This window comes from Elgaria multicarinata, chromosome 3 (assembly GCF_023053635.1).
Source record: "Elgaria multicarinata webbii isolate HBS135686 ecotype San Diego chromosome 3, rElgMul1.1.pri, whole genome shotgun sequence".
Taxonomy (NCBI): Eukaryota; Metazoa; Chordata; class Lepidosauria; order Squamata; family Anguidae; genus Elgaria; species Elgaria multicarinata.
In genome coordinates, this window is record NC_086173.1 from 54,029,416 (window position 1) to 54,053,801 (window position 24,386).

Genomic DNA, 24,386 nt, shown 5'->3' on the forward strand with positions numbered 1-24,386 from the left:
CGAAGGTGACCTCGGTATCGAAGTGGTCGGTACGGCAGGAGGCGTGGAATGGCTCTTGGCCGATTCCCGATGTCGAGGTGACGGTACGGTGGATTTCTCCACATCCCTCTTTTTCTTCTTCTTCTTTTTCTTCTCCGGCTCAGAAGAAGATATCAGAGTTCTGGCTGTTTTAGGGATTGTCTTAGCCATAGAACTCGATAAAGACCGACCAGGCGTGAGGGGTATCTCAGCCCTATTTGCTCTGGTCTGCACTTCAGTGCTATGGTCTGACGGTTTCTCCGCAACAGTCTTTGTAACTGCCGTTTTACGGGCAACAGACTTATGAACCGCCGTTCTTTCCATCGAAGGGGCCTCTGTGGCCTTGAGAGCCTTCTCCCAAAGTACGGAGCGGAGTCGGTCTGCTCGGTGTTTTCTGGTTTGTTTGGTAAAAGACATACAATGGTGGCAGGTCTCTACCACATGTCCCTCTCCCAAACAGATAATGCACAAAGAATGGCCGTCAGACGGAGGGAGCTTAGCTCCGCACTTGACGCACTTTCTAAATGGTGCTTTGATTGCCATAAAGGCCTCACACGACCGAAGTCGCTGAGGAGAAATCTAACTACAAAAATCTTTTTTTTTTTTTTTTTTTTTTTTATATAGATAAAGAGAAAAAGGACGAAAAAGAAGAAAGCTGAAGAAAAGGTAAGTTAGAAAAGTATTTTAAATAGATCAACAGAGAAAACGCTAGAGGTAAAGTTTTTCGGTCTAGGCACAACGGCGGACGACGAAGAACTGAGGTAAGGGCGGGAACCCCATGGACATGCGCGGTAGCGTGGGGGAGGGGTTCCCGCCAAAAACGTTCCACTCAGCTAGAGAAGGTTCCGGTCTGGTCTCTGCGCAGGCGCAAAGCCCATATGTGTGATGCATAGAGACCACGAAGAAGAACTTGATGATCCATAGAAATTAGATTAGCGATTCCCAAAAATCGTGGGGGATTTGCTAGAGAGTTGCAGGAATCTTATGGGTGGAACACTAGATCTTAGGAGCAGGTGTTAAGGGTTGGGGGGAGGGAGGAAGCACAAAGCATTGGTGGCTCCATACCTAAGCGAGAGGCTGGCATCTAACAGACAATCCTAAGCAAATATGAAATTCTATATGCCTTCTTAATAAAATGTGTAACAGCCACTGCTTTGAGAGGCAAGCTAAATCACCCCAGGAAAGACCTTAATGTTAACAGATAGCAAGATAGATTGATCTCTTCTAACACAAAAGATTCACAAAGTACCATTTTACTAGGTTAACTGTTTTGCATCAGGGAATACAGCTATGCAAGACACAGGAAGGTACTGCATGAATTTCTCCATACTTCCTGGAGAATGTAGCTCAATCTATGGCCTTGTGTGAACACAGAATACCACCAGAAGCAAACCTCCTTAGACTGTGCTTAATCTCACACTTTACTCACAGACTGTAGCAGGAATCATAGAACTCCTACACCCCTCTTACATGCCAGCTAGGCAGGATTAGCACCCAGTGATCTATAAATGAGGAGAGGTAGCACATTCTAGTTTCTACCACAACTTTGGAACCATTTAGCATCATGCTATGTTACTGCTGACAAAATTACCTAGGCTGCCATAAAATGAATCTATTTGTAGATGATTTCACAAAAGGACGTTCTGCTGCATCGATGAGATTAAGAATGGTTCAAGATGACAAGAGGGCATTGCACATACGACCAGTGCAAGAAGCAGCACACTTTCTTCTAAGTAGCTTGAGGATGTGTGTGGGCTTAGAGAATTTGTGGAATAAATCAAATCTCAGTAAGCCTCTCAGGTCAACCCCAATCGCCCCTGTGTCACGCACTGAGTTTGTTTAACAAGAGCAAAAGGCAACCACGAGTTATCATTCAAACTATTTAAAACAGACTCCAATGCCTTTTTGCATCCTGATCGAACAGCCTCCAGACAGAGGACTATTAGACCAGTAAAATTCAGTTTCTCGGGTCTCACGGCATCAGTCAATACCCAGACCCATTATAAAACTCCCCCCACCCCCTAAATGATGTACAATCAACTTTATGGCACTGCTTTTTCATGCACATTTCCTTTCTCCCTTCTAGTTGAGGAAACCAGATAATGGAATGACAAAAAGCATCTAATCATCCATGGTAATGTTGCGGAAAAGGTAAGCCATGGACTCCCCATTGTGGATTCGGCGGATGGCTTCAGAGAGGATCAAACTGATATCCACAGTCTTTATCTTGGGACACTGCAGTTTCTGCACTTCATGAGGAACTGTATTGGTGACCACCACCTAACAATACATGGAGAAGAAAAAAACATAAGACAACATCTATTTGGATGAATCTGGCTTTGAAAAACAAAAATCTAAATCTGACCATATGTTCTTTGGTGGTCTCCATGGGACACCAGATTGTGTGTGTATTTAAAATTCTGTAACATAAAGAGAGATTACAGCCAGATTTAAACTATTTGTATTGGATGTCTTGTTGGGCGTCCAATCCAAATATGTGCAGGTAATACAATTGTATTAATTGCACATTGGGGTGAAGCTAATACAATTATTGCAAGAGAAACTAAAACTGACAGATGTTCTAGAACAGGAGCATTGAATATCAGGCCCATGGGTCAAATCTGGCCCACCTGGGGTCCCAAATCCAGCCTTACAGGGGTTCCCCAGATAACCACCTCCTTTCCCCTGACCACTGATCACTTAGTGGTTTCCCACCTTTTGCACCTTTCCCCAATTTTAAAAGGTTGAAATGCCTCTCCTTAAGCTTAGTTACTGACAGTAAAAGCTTTAAGCTAAAATATGCAGGTATTTTTGGAATTTTGCCCCCCCCCCCCCCCTTGAGCTTCTCCAAAATTGAATTTCTCCCTTGGGCTAAAAGAAATTCAACACCTCTCTTCTAGAAGTAATGGCTAAACATAGATCTAGTCAGTGATACCCTGAAAAAAATCCTTTTCGACATTTCCCTACCTACTTGTACATCCATCCAAATCCCTCAAAACCAGACCACCATTAACTAGCTTGTGAAGAATCTTACAGTAAGGGAGGAGTTTCTTTCATCACAGTATTTGAAATCCAGAGGCACAGTCCGACAACCTGCTTCTCTCCAACCAGCACTGACTATGGCACCGATGGTGAGAATCCAATAGAACTAAGCTGAGCAACAGTGAGTAATAAACTCCCCAGTACTCACTCACTTAAAAAAGGCAACAATTTACATTGACCAAAGAGTGGTAACTAGGGCTTCCAATTCTTGTCTGCTTATACTGCAGGATTCAAGAACAATCTAGTGGCACAGCAGACGTTTAGCTTGGAGAAGAGAAGATTGAGGGGAGACACGATAGCACTCTTCAAATATTTGAAAGGTTGTCACACAGAGGAGGCCCAGAGTGCAGGACACGGAATAATGGGCTCAAGTTACAGGAAGCCAGATTCTGGTCGGACATCAGTCAAAACTTCCTGACTGTTAGAGAAGTACAACAATGGAACCAATTACCTAGGGAGGTCATGGGCTCTCCCACACTAGAGGCCTTCAAGAGGCAGCTGGACAACCATCTGTCAGGTATGCTTTAAGGTGGATTCCTGCATTGAGCAGGGGGTTGGACTCAATGGCCTTATAGGCCCCTTCCAACTCTAGTATTCTCTGATTTTACCTAAACTTAAACAGGGCTAAATTCTGTTAAGGCTCTCTCAACCCTAACATTTCCTATAGTATTTGGTGCTAGGGGAGAAAACACAGTGCTTCGTATAGGTGAGTTTGGAGATCTTGATTTGGCTCTTAAACCCCTGAGGCCAAAAAACAAAATGCACCACAAGGATTGCCACTCTAGTGCTCTGCTGCATTTTCTTAACTGGAGAAATGCAGACATGATTCTGTGTCTGTGAGTGCCCACAGTGCTTCTTCCTCCTTTCCTAACTTTCAGAGAGGGGGGACGGGACTGGGAGACACTAAAACACAACATTACTCTTGGTGGGAAAAAGTATTAAGGCCAGAAGAGTGAGAATTCTGAGACAAACAGCTGCCATAGCACAGCTCTATATTTCCATAGTCTGGAAAGTGATGAACTATGGCAGTGGGGAGAATAAATTTTGCTGAATGTGGAGGACAGCAGATAGACCTCAGGCCCCACTGGGAAAAGGGGCTTCTTAAAAAGAAAAATAAACCGCAGGGAAATCCCCAAAGTTTGGTTCTAAGCCAATCATTATTTTTCCTGGAGTAACAATCCAGATTGATCTCCAATCTCAGCATAGTAACCCAAATGACCCTTGCCTTCAATTACATGTTAAACACATGCATCAGCCTTGTACTCCACGCACAAATCTCTGCCCCTTACTGATGGGTTTGAATCCATAAGTGTATATTTTAAAACAAAACAAAAATACACTTATTTGGCAAGAGGCCCATGTCTACAACCTATAGAGACCTGCCTCATCAATTGATGACTCTTCAATTAGACGGGGAGCATCTGCAGACAAAAGTCCATGAGTGGCCATAATGAAGATCTTGTAAGCACCACGCTCTTTCAGGATTTCTGCAGCTGCTACAAAACTTTCTACATCATCAATGATGTCATCCTGAGAAGCAAAGCAAATACCAATTAAAACCTGAACATTACTAACAAGCTGGAACTGCTCCCCTATCCCACAGACCATAACCACTTCCGTAAATTCAGAATTATTCCAAGATGCTTCAGTGTCTACTTAGAGTTATGGGTGAAAATATCTGGTACATTGCCAGCATATCCTAAACTAGGTCTCAGTTGCTACAATGAATACATATATACTTGAAGCAAACTTTTTCAAAGATGGATGAAAGACTGTTGTTCCTAAAATAGTCACGAAAAACATTTCTCTGGCACGAGAAGTGGCCAATGGCTAGGGAGACCTTTGAAAACACAAAAATGGCTTTGGATGCACTGCTGGCATCAGACACCCCTCTCCCAAGAGTAGGCTCAGAATCTTTTGCTTTTGGTTGCAATTGCTGTAGGGAACACTTGTAGGAAATAACCTACAAGATGTGAATGGTTGTGAAAGTTTTCGTGAACCGCCCAGGGAGCATCGGCTGTCGGGCAGTACAAAAATGCAATAAATAATAATAACAGCCTGTAGAAAAGCAGGCGTGTTTTCACAAGGACACCTTCATATTGTGGGATGCTGGCCACATAGACTGCACATAATGCACAAGTTCATGTCAGCCATGCAGACTGCTGGGAAACCAACATAGGCTGCAGTGCTTTAGACATCTGGCTCAGAGGATGTGAGATGCTGAAACAGCATACCCAATTCTTGTTAGGATTACTATTAGACTGAAGAGCAGGCTAAATCCTCTCTGCTCCCCCCTCCTGCAACTTGCTCACATGGAATCCTACGGCACAGAGGCAACATGCACACTATGCAAGCTTGGCAAAGCTAAGATGTCTACCTTTGTACCTTGAAACAATCACTCCTCCGAATGGGAAGACAACTGGATCCACACTCTTTTCCTGGGGCCCAACCTATAACCCTAACAAGCAGGCACTCAGTACAGCATGACTGTCCATCAGAGTTGAATTTTCTTTACACATTTAATCAAATAGGAAAATTTCTGGAACCCACACCACAGTAAACACTTGATACTGGAGTACAACATCCTTATTTAATTAAGAAGGGGGGGGGGGGAGTGAAACAAGAGGATACAGCATAACTGTTTAGTGTCCCAGCACAAACAATCAACTTATGGCTTCTAGCCCAGAACTGAAATCTTAGCTACATCCAGGTATAAATAATTGAGAAGAGATGTAACCAAGGAAAATCCCATTCACCCCCTTGGCCTTTTTGTTCCTTACCACAATGATTGCAATTCTACCTCCAACATCTCCAACTACAGTTATTGGTGGTTTCTCTTTGGCCATCATCACTAAGGAAAAAGAAACAACATCTTAAAATTATAGGGTTATTGTACTATGTATACATTGTCTCTTCCATGCTTTGTAAATTAATGTAGACTTCATACTGGACTTAACGATGCTCATTTTACCTCATCTAACTGAAAGATAAAATAATTAAGGCTATTTTTTTGTATTTTCTTTAACAAATACTTACACAACCCCTTGTCCAATAAAAGCAATTCTGATTGTATGTTATGAATGCACAAGGTTTTGTACAAGACCCACATCACTGATTTTACCTATCCTTTAAAACGATAAGTTTTATACTCTGGTGCACTGCAAGTTCTCGGCAAGTGTCAGCATATCAGTAAACACCTTTGCATTTAAGGTTTAAAATGTGCTGAAGATTAGCTGGCTGATTATCTATTATTATTATTATTATTAATAATAATAATAATAATAAAAAGCAATAGAAGAGTGAAATCAGTGACTGGAGGGAAATATTCAGACTAGGACAAGCTATACACACATTTAGGAGTAAATGCCATCAAACAGTATTAAGAAGAAATCTGCCAAAATAATCCAGACATTCAGCAAAGGAATTGATTTTGTAATGCCCCAACAATGTTGCATATTATCATATCTAGAGTTTATGCAGGTAACAATCCCAATTCAGCAGCCCCTTGATGAGAATTCTCTTTTGCCATCTTGCCAATGTCCTGAGCTCATGGGATGTCTTTTCTATGTAAGCAGAACAGCACAACCCTTGTAACATCTAGTTGTAAGTAAGCTCTACTGTGTTCAATGGACCTTACTCCTCAGTAAGTGTTTAAGATTGCAGACTTAATCAAAGCAGAATCAGACTCTGAAAGATAAACATTTCATTACCTACCAGCATAGATTTAGCTTCTTCTTTTTTATAGATAGTAGTAAAAGCCTCTTGGTTGAGACACTGAACTATCCAACACCTAAAGTGTTATTTGTGGCTTCTAGCTTAACTTGGCAACTCAGACAGAAATTCTGCTTTCATCAAAAGGACAAGAGAGAGACCACCACTTGGGGCACTGAGCTCAGCTGAACAACAGAAATTCAGCATGATTTTTCTGATAAATGCTACTTCAACTGATAATCTCTTATTACCACAAACCGAGACAAAGCATTTACAGTTAAATCTGAACTTTTAATTATAAAGGAAATGACACCAGTATTAGAAGCAGTACACCCATTTCTTCCAACTTATTAAAATGTGTGCTTTTTAAGAAATGGAATAGAAGTCAAGGGTGTAGACCTACCAGGTTTTAAGTTTCTCTCTTACTTGAACAATTTTCTCTAAAGAAAAAAGAAACAAGCCTTTGTTCACCTAACATTTAAGAAGAAGAAAAATCACATTGCTCTAATAGGAGGTAAATCCCAGTTACAACATGGCTAGTTTCTTTCTCCCTGGGTCGTCTCAATATAGTGTTAAAAAAAAAAGTCTTGGCTGTAGAAACCCCTTGACTTTATGTAAAAAAAACAGGAATGTGGATTCTATCTGAATGGATTGAACTCACTAACACTACTCAGAGAACCCTAGTTAAAAGATTGTAACCACAGTTATATGGGAAACTCTTTATAACGTTTCATGAAGTTCCCATTACAAACACCAAAGGTGTACCCACATTAGTCATTCGAATATATAATGTGACAATCTGACCAATTAAATTCTCCCTCCATTTGCAGGATGTTTAGCTCAAGCAGCAATGTGCTGATTATTAGAGAAAAGTCAGGAAAAGTTTGGTAGAGCCTCCCTTAAGGAAACTTCGGGAGGTCATGACTGCAGGGGGGAAAGCATTCAATTTGAATGTGAATGACCTGGATTCAGATAACTGCTTGACCAGGAAGTACAATAGGTGACCAAGGGCAGGTCACAATAGGGTTGTTCAAACAATCTCCTCCACACATATATCCCTCAAGTGAAGAGGAGGGGCAGGGGCGTACCCAACAGCCCTGCCCCCAACATTTTATTTAATTTAGCTATTTTTAAACATTTTAAATCACCCTCCTCCCAGCTGGATTCCAGGATGGCATATAAGATCCATAAATAGCATTATTCATAGAAAATGCAACACAACAGAAAAGATCACCATCGTAACAGACCAACAAACTGAGAGGCTGAAAAAACTTCCAAGGTGAGCGGAGGCCATCCCACAAACCCTGTGGGCTTCTCCTCAGATACCTGCATGTTTGAAAGGGGAGCTGTAGGCTTTTCATGCAACAGGGAAGTGCAATCTCACAAGAGAGTGGGGAACCTGTGCACATACAGCTTGAAATCAGTAATTTTAAATTTTGATTAAAAAAAAATGTATACAACCATTTATTATTTTATCATATTGTGAAATCCTTGTATTATACAATTGTATAAATCTATAGGGCACATTATTTTATCATATTGTGAAATTCTTGTATTAAAAGTTAGTTTTATGCAACGCTACGATTCACAGGAAATTCTGAAGTTTACTGACGATTTTGTACTAAGGAAGTTGTAGAACACAAAAATATGAAAATCTATGAACAGAACATGGGGACAAATACACTATTCAGTAGAATTAACCCTTGCAAGAAAATGCTGCTCCCCAGATTTCATCAGCAGACAAGTTATGTGAGGCCAGATCACTTCACCTAACACTTCATTTTATTATTCCTTAAATAATAAGGAAAGGCAATCACTGGTCAGCCCCTTCAAAATATAAGATGTTATCTAAAGATTTTAAAGTAAGAAGTAGGATTGCGACATTTTATTGGAGTTAGCCAAGTCACAGGTGGACTTGAGTAAACAGAATGTGACTGTATCCCAGAAAATAAATACATCATTATTAAAACCAATACAAATCAACCGAACTAAGCATACAAAAGAAAACCACATGATTCTTGTTTTTTGTTAAATGTAGCTTCATTTTAACACAGGAGAAAAAGATCTGACTTGTCAAGTACAGTTAACACTGCATTTCCAGCATGCTATTTTTATAGCAAAGCAAAACAGTATATATAATGTGCCTTTGCACTATAACAAAAGTGCGAAAGAAAGAGGATCACAGGATCATTTCCTTGCAACTTTTGCTCTCTGAGTGAATGTTTGCATGGCCGCTCTTCATAGGTTTTTTGTCTTCATAATTCACGTCCAGAACATTCTTGACAAATGAAGGAAAACTCTGGAAGGTTGCACAGTGTGTATGTTAGGGACATCAGACGTAATACCATTACCTGCATCTTTCTTAGCTCTAGTCCTTTTAATTTGCCATGCACTTACAAGCTGTTGTTCTTTTAATATGGCATGGCTTATCTACAGCCTCAGCTTTAGCAAAATAATAGATACTTCGCAATGAGATATTTATCCATATAATGAAACCCAGGACAAAAGAAGCGAAGAACCAATTTTGCCTGGCTTAGCATCTCATTCCAGAGAGGTCTGCCTGACACCTACACTGTACTCCTTTCGTCGCCAGCTGAAGACCTTTTTATTCACTCAGTATTTTAACACTTAATTTTAACTTAAATTTAAATTTTACTGTTTTAACTCTGTATTTTAATCTTATATCAATTTTGCTGCGTGGTTTTATCCTGGTTGTGCTTTTTATACTGTATTTTGTATTTGTGCTTTTAACCTGTTGGTTGTTTTATTGTGGTTTTAATTTTTGTGAACCACCCAGAGAGCTTTGGCTATTGGGCTGTATAAAAATGTAGTAAATAAATAAATAAATAAATTCCTAGTTAGACAGAATTAAATGCTGTGCAGAGGAAAAAGGGCCAACTTTAAAATTGCCTATAGTACCAGACCCACCCACCCCAGATTGACTGCTTTTCAGACCTGTCTGTGTTCCTATCTCCAAATCCTCTTCTCTTAGACCTAGTCCCTACTGAGGCAGCAAACCTGTGTCTGGGCTGTACAAGGCTGAAGGCAGCGCTCACATGATTGAAAGATTTTCCTATACAATTTTTATCCCTGAACATAGAAACCTAGATGCAAAGGTGGAGCCTAACTAGGCCCCTTCTTGACTTTCGACTTTTCTATGTACAGGGACTTTTTCCATCACATAATCTCCCATCTGCAGTGAAATGGTACAATGCAGATGCTTCACTGGAAACTAGGTCTTAGTATGCTTGATACCTCAGCTGTATCCAAGGAAAGGTATCAACTGATGTCTGGAAGATTATCTCTTGGTATGTACATCATTTCTAATTTAGAAGCTCTGATCTTGCTTGGCTACTGAGCTCTCTTTAGATTGTCAAAGTGCATTGTAGCAATTTATTGATTTTGTTTCTTCAGTAGAAGATTCAAATGAGCTTTCATGTTAGAATGTCTTGCCCAACAAAACAAACAAGAAACAAAAAGACAGAAAAATGAAACAACGTACAGGGCAGCTCCAGTCCAGTGTGCAGCGTAGCATTTTTTACTGTTGGAGGAGAGTGCCGTCCGTCATCCATGTCCTGCTCTGTGCACTGAGCCTCCCCATGAATAACCGCCAGTCCCAGCCGCAGCCGCTCAGCATAAGATTGGGCCCTACAAGAACATAGTAGCATATTAGTGGGATGCAGGACCTTCTCGTTGAAAAGCCTTTTGTTTTGGTTCATTTCCACGTGCTTCATTCAAACAGGATTCAGCCTAGGAAAGGAGTTTCTGGACCTGTTTACTTTTCAAGAAAATATAAGTTAATGCTCATTAATTTTGCTTTTCACAATTGTTTTTGAACTTCCTTTGAGCAAAAGGAAGTTCAAAAAACAAGGGTGAAAAATGAAATAGTTCGGCAAAAGAGTCCTGATGCACATTCAGCTCTTGCCACCTTAACATGAAAGCCAGATGCTACTTATTCCGGAAGAGTGACAAACGTTGGTCAGTACTCTTTCCTAGCATAGAGTATCCAATTGTGATCGGCTACAAGCAGAGCAAGTGGCCAGCCCTGCTGATCCCTTATGTGAGCTCCAATGAACTGCCCCGTTCCAGAAATGAGTGTTTCCGCTCGTTTCAGGTTGCCCCCGGAAGAACTAAAGCTCCATTGTGCAAGCGGTGGGTACTGCTAGCACAAGGGAACTGGTGGGACTGGCCACTTGTGGACAGTCACCACTGGATACTGCCCAATGACACTTTTCTCAGCAATTAAACAAAGACCAAAATCCTCTTGTATCAGTTTTCTAAATCGTTACATACCAACCACTTACAATTTCTAGAGCTAAAAGGTCCTCATTTGTCTGCCCTGATGCACTGAATATTAGCTGTATTTTGCAGATTCTGTACGATTTATTCATGCCAAAAACTAAAAAGCAGTTACCTCTTAGCAGCATCAGGACTCTTGGCTACAATTACTGCATTTCTGTAATCAGGAATCTGGAGTCAAGAGAAAAGGTATGAGATTTTAAAGCACTACAGCTCCGACATTGATGATCTTATTACAGTTTGAATAAACCAGTATTCTATACACAAGATTAACCTTTTGTTACTGCAGAATGAGGGTTGAGAAAAATACTGTCACCATTCCCAAAATACCGGGAAGCACTTATTTAATGTAAATGGATTTTTAATTACTTCTGTTCAGTTGCTGAATTCACTGCTGCAGGGTATTTACATTTCTATACCTCATTTATGTAACTGGTTACTTTTAGCTCAGGTCCAAACTAAAGCAGGATCCATGAATAGGTTCTATTAACAGGCAGCTACAGGGAGGTGTGGGCTGATTTGGATAAGGAACATAGTGCTGGGGGAGGTACACAGATTTAACAATTATCCTCCTATCTTTTTCTTTGATTAAGAGTTGTCCCCCTCGCCCATAATCTTTGCCTTAAGGGGCAAAACATAAAGGAATCACCCAGGGCATATAGCAGCTTTGGGAAGAGGGATAATATTAATCAAGAAAATAACTGGAGGAGAAAATTTTGTTTACCTGCTCCCACAGCACTATGGTGTTGAATTGCATCACTCCATGCCTGCAGCTGCTATTAACATTTTTAAAATCCCAGAAAGATCCCTTGTGTGGATCTCCTGTGTCACCTCTAGTTTTGGCCCTTAGATATCATGAAATGCGCTCTTTCTAGATGAGAAATAGCCTGCATCACTTCTGGGTGGAGTCATGGTCCAGAGGGGGCAACTGTTACTTAGGAAGAAAATCTTGCAAATTCCAAGAGAGAACCACAGTCTACCTGTCCAATAGTGTACCTAAATGTCTTACATACAGCATTCCATTTGTCCAGGAAAGGAATGACAAATTCCAAGAGGCCTGAGACTTTGACTATGAAGACCCCAAATTTCTCTGCACCTTTCTGTGTAGTCTTATTCTTAATCTTGGGGGTGGGGGTGTTTTAAATACAACGTTCTTGAAATAAAGAAGATTGCCTCAACAAGCATCACGAATTAAAGAGTAAAATCAAACTCTGCTTCAAGGAATTCAATGCTTTCCAGCTTGATCAAGAAGAAGTGTTCATTCTAATTGCATCACAGAAATACCCCCTTTCAACATTTTCTTCAGAAGGCTTTAGTATTTTGACCTTAATAATGCCCTGGATGATAGAATACAATAACTTAGTACTTCCTCAGAGCTACTGAGGGAGTCCAAGAGCCTCGTGCTTTTCTTTGGACTTAAAACCCCCATTTCCCCCCCTCACTACCCATTTCAGAATTTGTAAGAGGTCGATTAAAAATAAACCAAATGTGTGGGTGGGTGGGTTATATGGCAAAATAAAATGGAAAAAATACTTTGAAAAAGTATACAGTTACTTTTGATATGAAGTAAATTAATGCCAACATTAACCTAACCGTCAGAAAATGCTTCCTGGCAGGCCAAACTGATAGCATAGTCGGATCACTAAACTGCTAGCAAAGAGGCCTCTCCAGCACTACAGAAATTAGTTGTATATTGTTTAGGTTGCTTTAAATAAGTCTGAGGAGAAGCAATGCCAAATTTCTGATCAGACTGAATTATTAATGGATTGAAATTCACCTCTTCCTGTATATACTGAAGCAAAAAAGGTGATGCCCTCAAGTTATCAACAGGAAAGCTGAAAAAGCCTTGGATTTCTTTCTGATGAAGATCCATAGTGATGATGTGGGATAAACCTAAAAAGAAGAACACAGTCTGAATGTGAATTGAAATACCAATCACACAGCAGATAATCACTCTCCTAGGCACAATGAGCTTAAAGAATTTGACCCACAGAGTGGCTGCCATTAATTCCTAAGGGATATCTGATCTCTCAGGTTGAGATAATTACAATGTTTGCTACACATTTTTGTGCATTATGTTTCAGATGCTGGTGAACTTTAATCATACAGGATATTGGCTCATGTCTGACTTTGAATGTCACTAAAACTGCAGGTAAAAACAGAGCAAGCACAAGTTTTAAACAAATTGCTTTTTGCCAATGGTTTCTTAAAATACTTGGAAATGTGTTGTATTGTTTTGCTTTCTTAAAAAGAGACAGACAGAAAGACAGGACTGGTACCAAGGCTCCAGACTCTTCTTTGAACTCTGTTATCTTTGTGCACGGGTGAGGATCATTTTTTTTGCTCTAGGGCAGTGGTTCCCAAAGTGGGTGGCACCGCCCCCTTGGGGGCGGTGGGATTGCATAGGGGGGCATTAAGAGGCAAAGGGGTGGCAGGGGGGGCGCTCGAGGTGGTCTTTTCCATACCAGGAGTTTTGGTTACAGATGGAAATTTCTGAGCGCTATCCTGCACTATGGAGAGTGGTTCAGAAGCTCCTGGTTGCATTTCCAACATCATATTTGGTGGAATGTGGTTTCAGTGTGGTCTGCCTACTTCTCCCCAAGCAAAGAAATCGACTCCAGATTACTAAACGTGGTGATTTAAGACTCATGTTAAGTGACTTTAAACCAGACATTGGGAAACTGGTATCACTTCATCAAGCCCATCCATCACATTAAGAATTTACAGAATAGTGAGGTACTCTACCCTAGTTACTAAATGTGGTATCTAATATTCTTGCTAAATGACTATCAGACTTTGAAAAGATGATATCACTGGATCAAGTTCATCAACTATGTTTAATTGAATAAACTAAAAAAATGTAATTGGATTTTGAATAAATATTCAATTGTTGTTTTGAATTTTATTGTTATTATCTTCCTTAGTGGGTCGTTGAAAACCGCTATTCTGAATAATGACTTTCATAGTGTAGGGTAGGGGGCACTGAGCATGAGTTTGTGGAACCAAGGGGGCGGTGACCTGAAAAAGTTTGGGAACCACTGCTCTAGGGGATGGACTGTTCCTCCAGACCAATCATAAGAACATAAGAAGAGCCATGCTGGATCAGAATAAGGGTCCATCTGGCCCAACGCACTGGATACACAGTGGCCAACCAGCTGTCGACCAGGTTCCCACAAGCGGGACACAGTGCAACAGCACCCTCCCACCCATGTTCCCCAGTTACTAGTGTACACAGGCTTACTGCCTCTGATACTGGAATCTAACATGGCCAAATGGTATCAGGGGAGGGAGTGGCCCCTGGCCCCTCCCAACTTTACCTGCCCCCGTCCAAGTGCCATCTGAGTCCCTTTCTCTATAGAGAGCTCTGTGGCTCTCTATAGAGAAATATAAAGGGGGGCAGAGATGAAGTCAGGGGGGTGGGCAGGATCTGGAAGAGGGACAGGCCAGATTGGCCGAATTCAGCTTGTAGGCTGAATATTCCCCATCACTGTCAGTGTATAGGTGAGCAAAATCCGTATTTTTATTGATTTCATTTTTATCCCACCCTTCGTCCAAGGAATTCAGGATGGAATATATGGTTTTCACCCCCCTATTTTTATCCTTACAGCAAATCTAGGGAGGAAGAAAAATAGCAGTTGGCACAAGGTCACCTAGTAGACATTCTACTAGTTTAAGGATGGACGTTGTTATATTTTCAGATTTTGACTAGAAACCATTGTTATGTGCATCAAACAAATATGCTGCTTGCTTTATAAATGATTTTTGGTACTTCTTTCTGCAAAGAGAAATGTATTGTTATAGCGGGAAGAGGGATCACTGAAATGACAACCACATTTGCCACTTGTTTCTTCAGGGTCAGATTAATTATTGCTGAGCGCAACTATGGAAATTAAAACGTCTTCTTGTTGCCTCTAACCAGCCCACTCACCTGCTTTGGCCAGCATGGAAGCAAGGAGTTTGCAGACGATGGAACCTCTCTTCCTCATTTTGCTTTGTTTGCTGTAGGGGAAGTAGGGAATTACCCCAATGATATTTTTGGCACAGGACGTCTTCAGTGCATAAGCCATAATCAGGAGTTCCATCACCGCAGTATTCACATCTCTGAAACAGTTGCAAACATGAATAAGTCCTCCGTCTGCTAATGAAGCTTGAGTCACAGTTTCCGCCAAGATGAAAACAACTGTCAGCCCAAATACCATAACCAGATTTTTTTAAAAAATGATTATTTCAGGGTTCTGCAGAAACACGACAGAGGCTCACAAATGCAAAGCTCAGTAATGATAAAAAAAATTGCCCAGAAAAAATTAGTACACATTACCAAAAGTCTACAATGCTTATTATTATTAATTAATTAATTAATTAATTTATATAGCACCATCAATGTACATGGTGCTGTACAGAGTAAAACAATAAATAGCAGGACCCTGCCGCATAGGCTTACATTCTAATAAAATCATAATAAAACAATAAGGAGGGGAAGAGAATGCACCAAACAGGCAGTATAAAAGTCAGAGCAAAATCAAGTTTTAAAAGCTTTAGGAAAAAGAAAAGTTTTGAGCTGAGCTTTAAAAGCTGCGATTGAACTTGTAGTTCTCAAATGTTCTGGAAGAGCGTTCCAGGCGTAAGGGGCAGCCACAGGAGAGTTTGAGACAAGTTCTAAGATACACTTTTAGTTTGCACAGGGCTCAAACAACCTGGCCATACTGTTATGAGGGAGTGGGGATGCAACCCCTCTTATTTCAGCTGCATCAATCATAGCAGCAGCACTGTTTGGAGACAAGAGAATTTGTATGATGGGAAAGGGTTCCGCCTCAACATATCTAGAGTACATTTTCTTCATGCACTTATGAGAAGAGAGGACTAAATTTAATTACACGGGCTGCCCTCATCCACCAGCTTACAAAATATGTGGTTGCTCTTAAAAAAGGAACCCCGCCCATAACAATCTTCCCCCAGCATTGCCACATTAAAGTAATGTGCTGGGAAGACAAAGCCTCATTAATTGCTTCCAGCTTGCAACTAAAATTGCTCAAATAGAACTACCACCACCTCTCTTTCTGGTTCTATTCTGATGATAAAGATGATTAAACTGAGTAAGGGTAAAGGCATATTTTAGAATCTATTGGAAGGATCATATATACCTACTATAGTTAACAACACCATAGGGGTCTCCAACCTTTCTGGACCTGCAGGCACATTTGGCATTTTGAAAAAGTGCCCTGGGCACAACCACAAATTGGGTGCTGTAGGGTGGTGGGAAGCTGATCAAGAATATATATATATATATATATATATATATATATATTGGGTGTGACCCCTTATCTGGGTTCTGTGTGTGTGCTAATTTCTGCAGTTTCTCTCTCTCTCCCTCTTTCTTTTCATCTCTATCTTTTTCCTTCCTTCCTTCCTCCCCTCTTTCTCTTTTCTCTTCCTTCCTTCCTTCCATCCATTCATCCCTCTCTGACTCCTCTTTCCTTCCTTCTTTCTCTCTGGAACCACTTTATTCATCTCTCTTCCTTTATCTCTGTGTTACCTCTTTCTATCCCCCCCCCCACACACTTTTTCTGGCTCCTCCTTCTCTCTTCCTTTCTCACACCCTCTCCCCATCCTCATGCAAGTGACTGGAGCAATTTCTCCATTCATTTCCATAGAGTGAGGACCACCACCACCCCGACCAAAAAAAAAAAAAAGTTTCTCCAAGGGTCCTTGGCAGGGCAGGGTGGTCTTTGCACCCCCGCCAGGCATTTTTGGCAGGAGGCTTTTTCTCTCCCCAGTTAAGATAATGGAGGAATTGCTCCATTGGCTTGAATAGGGAGGGGGAAAGCCTCCCTGTCCAAAAGTGGCTGGACAGTGTGTGTGTGTGTGTGTGTGTGTGTGTGTGTGTGTGTGTTTGTGTGTATGAAGGCACCCCACCCCCCAAGGATCCTGTTTCCTAAGAGTCCTTGGTGGGGGGAGGACTTCACACCACTTCCAGCCATTTTTGTTGTTGTTGACAAGGAGGGCTTTTTGACAAGGAGGCCCCCACCCCCCACCCATACAAGTGAATGAAGGAATCACTGCATTCACTTGGACAGGGGAGAAAATAGCTTGGCAGGCGCCTCAGCCTATCACTGTGAGGCACTGTGATAGGCCATGGGCACTGGGGTGGAGGCCCCTGAGATAGTCCAGTGTATGTTAGAAGGCAGGAAGCTAGCTCCTAGCAATGTCAAAAGTCATTCTAATCAACATCCATCCAATTAACATGAACCAACTGGTATGCTCCTCCAGTATTATTATTATTAATAACATTTATTTATAAAGCGCCATCAATTTTCAAGGCACTGTACAGAATAAAACAAAACACGACAATCTGCCATATGGCTTACAATCTAAAATCACCGTAACAGACAGGGGAGGGACAGTATGATTTTTAAGGGTGTGTTTAACAATTATATCATAGAATCATAGAATAGCAGAGTTGGAAGAGGCCTACAAGGCCATCGAGTCCAACCCCCTGCTCAATGCAGGAATCCACCCTAAAGCATCCCTGCCAGATGGTTGTCCAGCTGCCTCTTGAGATAAGCCCTGACTGTCAGTATAGTTGGTTACCAAATTTCAAAGGGCTGTAAAGAATGATGGCAATAGGCTTTTGCAGTGGTCAATCCAAGCTGTATCGTTGCCTAAACAAGTTTCATCATTTGCCTACACCTGCTGAGGGCATTCTGGGGTGCTCTATGCCTGGAAACAACTACAGATAAACACTCAGACACCAGAGTTTATCAAGCTACAACTCCTCTATCATTTGCAGGAGATTCCCCCAGTCTGGGACCTACAATCTCCCCCAGTCACCTGGAATGACATCCTTGGGAGGATTCTGGGCCTCAAAGATTTGCCATTGATTCAGCTTCTGTTCTAGCTAGCTGATCCCGATCTTTCACTGTAAATTTCCCTTAGAAAATAAATCCCTATTTATCTGGTGACATTTGCCAATGTTCTCCAAATTGGTTTGTTCTGTCTTATACCTCCATCACGCTGCACTGATATGCTGTTTTGCACACAAGAAAGCTTTGTTCACAACTAAGGAAGCAGCCAAGAATTACATAAAACCATCCCCACCTCCAAGCAATTAAGACAAAAATTTAACAATGTGCCATTTTCCCCTTCTGTGGCTTAAGGTGGCAGAGGCTATGGAAGGACGACCGTTGTTTGCCAGGACTATGCATTTCACAGACATCCATTTCACAAGTTAACCACTTCTCCTTTATGTTTTTAAACTAAAATTCATAACCACCAACTACGATCAATGTGTTCATGTACCTCTATATGTTAATGATTAAAGTTATTAAGGGCATAATCTTATGCTTGTTTAGACAGAAAAAAACTCCTACAACTCCCAGCATGCCCCACCCAGACATAACACCCTAAAAGATAAAAATAGGAGATGGAATGAGAAGAGGAAGGTATACAGCATGGGCTGCATACAGCACCCACTCCCCGCCGGGCCTCTGGTGCTGCTGAAATTTAGCTATGTAGCAGCATATTTTTTAATATATATAGTTATTTACTGCTGAATTTTGATAGCAAACCAATATGGAGGCTTAAAATGGGACAGATTTAGCTTGAAAGCAGGCTACATATGTCCATTTGAAGTCTCCATAGCAATATTTTGGTCACATTTGTTGGCAAACAGCTGGTTTCTTTTGGTAAGTGCCCTCCCTGCCTCCCCACCTAATTTGACCACTTTTGGTATACAACAACCTTCTTCCTTTCTTGCATCATGGGTGCAGGTAATGGAGGATTATTTCCACTCACCACTCGTGCATACTGCAAAGCAAGTTCAACAGCCATCATACCAACCCTGTAAATAGCTAATAGCTTATGCCTCTGTGGCAACTCAGCACTGTCTTCAAGACAACCAGGCAGAAAAGTCTGCATGAGCTATAAGAGAGTTGATTTCATTTTTTGTTTAACACTGTTTCTGTGCCACAAGCAATTAACCGAAGCCTCTAACCCCAAACCAAGCAGGACTCATACACTGCCCTCGTTGTCCCATCAGTAGTCTGTAGAGTAGATTTTTTAAAAAAAGACAAATTCAGTGCAGCTGGTGTATTCCGCCATAGGGAAAGCATACAGCAAAGCCCCAGGTAATGTGGTTCTACTTTTTGAACTAAAGCACAGGATCAGGAAGGCAGAAAACTCCTCTGCAGAAATATTGTAACTAAACTGCAGTAAAGGCTATCAAGCAGATTTTACTGTTTACAGGTAGAAGTCAAGCCAGTCAGAGCTTTCAAGGTGAAAAGCAACACTTTGGGATCAAGGCCAGAATCAAATTGGTAACCAGCAAAGATAGTTTCAAATCGGGATGATTCGTCACACAGAGGAGGGCCAGGATCTCTTTTCGATCATCCCAGAGTGCAGGACACGGAGTAACAACCTCAAGTTACAGGAAGCCAGATTCTGGCTGGACATCAGGAAAAAATTCCTGACTGTACAACAATGGGACCAATGACCTACAGAGGTTGTGGGCTCTCCCACCCTAGATGCATTCAAGATGCATCTGTCAGGGATGCTTTAAGGTGGCTTGAGTAGGGGTTGGACTCAATAGCCTTAGAGGCCCCTTTCAACTCTACTATTCTATGATTCGTTTATTAGTTCTGCTATAAAGAAGGGTCTGAAAAAAGGAGGAACAGTCCTAAAAAAACAACCCTAAAAAAGCAGGGAAACAAGAGACTAATTAAGGAAGAGTCTTCAGGAGATCTCCACAGACCAGGGATTCTTATCAGGTTTCACTTACTGTCACTTTCAGTGCCACATTAAGCTTTCTGATTTAAAGTCCCTACTCTTGATGCAAGAGATTATCTGGCCTTATTAAGATCACCAATAAGGAAAGAGAAATTGGCAGCAGGGCTGGTGGAAGTGTATTTACACTTGTAAATGAACAGAAAAAATCCACACACTACATATGCAAGAAGCTGGGCTTTTAACTTTCCCAATTCTTATATAAACCACCCAGAGAGCTTTGGCTATGGAGCAGAATAGAAATGTAAATAAATAAATAATTCAAAGCAAATTCAGAAAAAACAAAACTTACCTGGGGATTGTCTGAATAATGAATACATCCTGGCCTCGGACTGATTCTTTGATTTCAACCCTTGTTTCTGTAGAGGAGGCACAGATATTTAAAGATGAAAGATAGTCTAATGGTGTCTGAACTTCCAATTAAACTATTACAAACAACTCCTAAGACAATATTTGAAATTAATGGCCTTAGATCTAGAGAGACTTTCTCACATATGGTTGCTGTTTTTAAATTCAGCACACCAAAGTTCAAGTTGCACTAAAGACATTTATAACTTGAATTTTGTCAGGAGGAAGAATCATAGAATTGCACCTGCCATATGTACCTGCCTGCAACCTAAGATCATCCTCAGGGGTCCTTCTCCGTTAGCCCCTGCCAAAAAAAGTGAGGCAGGTGGCTAGCAGGAGGCGGGCTTTCTCCACTGTGGCACCTCAGCTGTGGAATGAGAGGTTTGACTGGCACCTACATTTAGTTTTTGTGAACCGCCCAGGGAGCTTCGCTGTTGGGCGGAATAAAATTGCAATAAATAAATAAATAAATAAATAAATAAATAGATAGATACTCTTTTTGACGCCAGGTGAAGACCTTTTTATTTTCTCAACTTTTTAACAGTTTATCATCTTAGTTTTTTTTAACTTTGCTGTTTTAAATCTGTATTTTAAATTTATATTAATCTCTGCACTGCTGCTCGGTTTTATCCCAGTTGTGCTTTTATACTATGTTTTATACTGTTTTATACTTTGAATTGTCTCCATGGTTTAAATTTTTGTGAACCGCTTAGAGAGCTTTGGCTATTGGGTGGTGTGGAAATGCAATAAATGAATAAATAAACAAATAGTAGAGTTGGAAGGGGCCTATAAGGCTATCAAGTCCAACCCTCTGCTCAATGCAGGAATCCACCTTAAATAGGCTGACCATATGAAAAGGAGGACAGGGCTCCTGTATCTTTAATAGTTGCATAGGAAAGGGAACTTCAGCAGGTATCATTTGTATATATGGAGAACCTGGTGAAATTCCCAGATTTAAAGGAGGGCAGGGCACCTGCAGCTTTAACTGTTGTGATGAAGAGGAAATTTCACCAGGTTCCCCATATATACAAATGATACCAGCTGAAATTTCCTTTTCAGTACAACTGTTAAAGATACAGGAGTCCTGTCCTCCTTTTCATATGGTCACCCTACCTTAAAGCATACCTGACAGATGGTCCAGCTGCCTCTTGAATGCCTCTCCAATATTCCATTTTTGGGGAAAGTATTGGAGCATGTGGTGGCCTCCCAATGCCAGGGATTCTTGGATGAGACGGATTATCTAGATCCATTTCAATCTGGCTTCAGGCCTGGTTATGGGACAGAAACAGCTTTGGTCGCCTTGGTGGATGACCTACGCCAGGAATTGGACAGGGGGAGTATGTCCCTGTTGGTTCTGCTGGACCTCTCAGTGACGTTCGATACCATCGACCGTGGTATCCTTCTTGGCCGCCTTGCTGGGATGTGACTTGGAGGCACTGTTTTACAGTGGCTCTATTCCCTCCTGGAGGGATGGACCCAGAAGGTGGTGCTGGGGAACTCCTGTTCGATTCCTTGGCCGTTGGCCTGTGGAGTCCCTCAGGGTTCTGTTTTGTCCCCCATGCTATTTAACATATACATGAAACCATTGGGAGAGGTTATCCAGAGTTTTGGGGTGCAGTGCCACCAGTATGCTGATGACACCCAACTCTACCACTCCTATCCACCCAATTTCAAGGAAGCTGTTTCTGTGCTAAACCGGTGTCTGTCGGCAGTAAAGGATTAGTTGTGCGTGAACAAATTGAAGCTTAATCCAGACAAGACAGAGGTGCTCCTGGTCAGTCAAAAGGCAGAGCAGGGAATAGGGATTCAGCTTGTGCTGGATGTGGTTACACTCCCCCTGAAGACACAGGTCCACAGCTTGGGTGTACTTCTAGATTCAGTCCTGAGCCTGGATGCCCAGATTTCGGCGGTAGCCAGGAGTGCATTTGCACAGCTAAAGCTAGTGTGCCAACTGTGTCCATTCCTTGAGATGTCAGACAGTGACACATGCCTTAGTTATATCCTGATTGGATTACTGTAATGCACTCTACGTGGGTCTGGAGTGTTCAGAAACTTCAGCTGGTTCAAAGAGCTGCAGCCAGATTGTTGACTTGGGCTAGTTACAGAGAGCATACAACTCCCCTGTTAGAACAGCTCCACTGGCTTCCAGTCTGTTTCCAAGCACAATTCAAAGTGCTGGTTATGACCTATAAAGCCCTATGTGGCTCTGGCCCAGGTTATCTGAAAGACCATATTCTCCCTCATGAGCCTGTCCGTGCTTTGAGATCTTCTGGGGAAGCCCTTCTTTCAGTCCCACCATCTTCACAGGCATGCCTGGTGGGAGAGGGCCTTCTTGGTGGCTGCTCCAATGCTCTGGAACTCTCTTTCCAGGGAAACTAGACTGGCTCCCTCTTTGATGTGCTTTTGGAAGCAGGCAAAATCTTCCGGCAGGCCTTTGGCGAATAATCTGGGCCTCCGTCTATGCTAAGGACTTTTAAAATTGTCATGTATTTTAAATATTTAATGTTTTAAAATTGTAGTATATTTAATATATTTTTTACATTTGTATATTTCTTTTCATAGGTTTTAAAATGTATATGTTTTAAATTTTGTAAGGCCGCCTTGAGGCCCAGTATAGGGCAAAAGGCAGAAGGAGGAGGAGGAGGAGGAGGAGGAGGAGGGAGAGCTCACGATCTCCCTAGGTAATTGGTTCCATTGTCATACTGCTCTAACAGTCAGGAAGTTTTTCCTGATGTCCAGACAGAATCTGGTTTCCTGTAACTTGAGCCCGTTATTCCGAGGGATGAAGAAGGAAGGGAGAGTCTTCATATCTAAGTTGTGATTAGTGGGGGCAGAGCATATGGTTTAGACACAGTGGGCATAGTCACATGACACACCAACCCATGATAGGTGACAAGCTGTGCACTGTGGGTTGTTTCGCAAACAACCCACAGCGTGTGGTTGATGCACCGAATAAATGATTGGCCTCATCATTAGTTGTTTCACCCTCCTCCTCCTTACTCAGTCTTCCAGTTGGTTCCACCTGGCATCCTAGTGGATTCGGCAGCATAACCATTTTGTCTACTGCCAAGTCCCCCAACCCAGCTCCGATTGTGATCCCAATTGCAGTTGGAGCCCTTATTTATTTATTTATTTTTATGCAAACATGGGGCTAGGAATTCCCTCTTTTTTTATTCGGTTATTTGCAGTAGAGCCCTTGCGCAACTGCGGCTATTCAGAACATAAAGGCTTGTCTTGTCTGGGCTCTTGTATGTTTGAACTGTTTTGACAGCTTTGCATAGCTGACAGGTGGGGAAACAGGGTGTATATCACCCACTCAGCAGGGTGCAAAGGGTTGCCTGAACTCTTGGGGATGCCCTGCGAAGAATCCCCGCTTGCCCCAGTCCTCAGCACCTCTTCTTAAGGGTGCCCAACATGCTACCCCCATTTTTGCTCCCAAATACATTGACTGCTTCTAGTTTGACAGCTGTGCCTTTCTGAGACCATTTGCTGAAAAGGAGCCTACAGATACTTCCAAATAAAATAAAAATGAAAGTAAAACCGCCCAGAGAGCTTCAGCTATGGGGCGGTACACAAATGCAATAAATAAAAATAAATAATAATTTTAAAAAACCTGATTTACCTCCATTGGTTTCTTGATACACCACAGATTTTCCAAGCTCAGCACCAAGACGCCTAAGGAAGACAGCGAGAGATGCAAGGAGATTTAGATCTTCAAGAGGACCTTACCAGCATGGAATTGTTCATCCTGCAATCTCTAGAACAGCAAAGCTCAGCACTAAAAGACATGACAATGACGAACTCAAAACATAATAGAAGAAAAGCCTTGCCCATCTAGTCCAGCATTCTTTTTCCCTAGTTGCCTATGAAAAGTCCATAGCAGAACATGAATGCAATTGCGTTCTCCTGCTCCCCAGCACCAGGTATTTAAAAACATGCTCCTCTGATCCGGGAGATAGCACATAGCCACCATGACTCATAGCCATCGACAGCAGTATTCTCCATGAATTTGTCTAATCCGCTTTAACAGCCATCAAAGTTGGTGATCATCACTAGTACATACCGTGGTAGCAAATTCCATAGTTTGACTATGCCACGTGTGGCAGAGGTTCTTCTTTCTGATCCCTACCAGAGCACTATACAACGTTTACTATTTAAGCAATTTAATCTTGCGTTTTATTAAAAAGAGA

General features: G+C 41.7%; 1 protein-coding gene across 3 annotated transcripts in view; it reads right to left on the bottom strand.

The window, feature by feature from the left end:
- Positions 1 to 24,386, bottom strand: part of PRPSAP1 (phosphoribosyl pyrophosphate synthetase associated protein 1) — a 37,891-nt gene that overhangs the window by 7,591 nt on the left and 5,914 nt on the right. For 2 of the 3 annotated variants that reach the window (XM_063120334.1, XM_063120333.1), the window contains 9 exons: positions 23,819 to 23,871; positions 20,141 to 20,207; positions 14,999 to 15,171; positions 12,848 to 12,963; positions 11,186 to 11,241; positions 10,274 to 10,419; positions 5,841 to 5,911; positions 4,444 to 4,590; positions 929 to 2,298 (listed from right to left, as the gene is read on the bottom strand). In XM_063120334.1, coding sequence (XP_062976404.1) covers positions 2,140 to 2,298; positions 4,444 to 4,590; positions 5,841 to 5,911; positions 10,274 to 10,419; positions 11,186 to 11,241; positions 12,848 to 12,963; positions 14,999 to 15,171; positions 20,141 to 20,207; positions 23,819 to 23,871 — 988 coding nt within the window. In that variant the 3' untranslated portion in view covers positions 929 to 2,139. Of the gene's footprint in view, positions 1 to 928; positions 2,299 to 4,443; positions 4,591 to 5,840; positions 5,912 to 10,273; positions 10,420 to 11,185; positions 11,242 to 12,847; positions 12,964 to 14,998; positions 15,172 to 20,140; positions 20,208 to 23,818; positions 23,872 to 24,386 lie in introns of those variants that run through there. The other variant, XR_010025193.1, reaches the window with a different exon arrangement.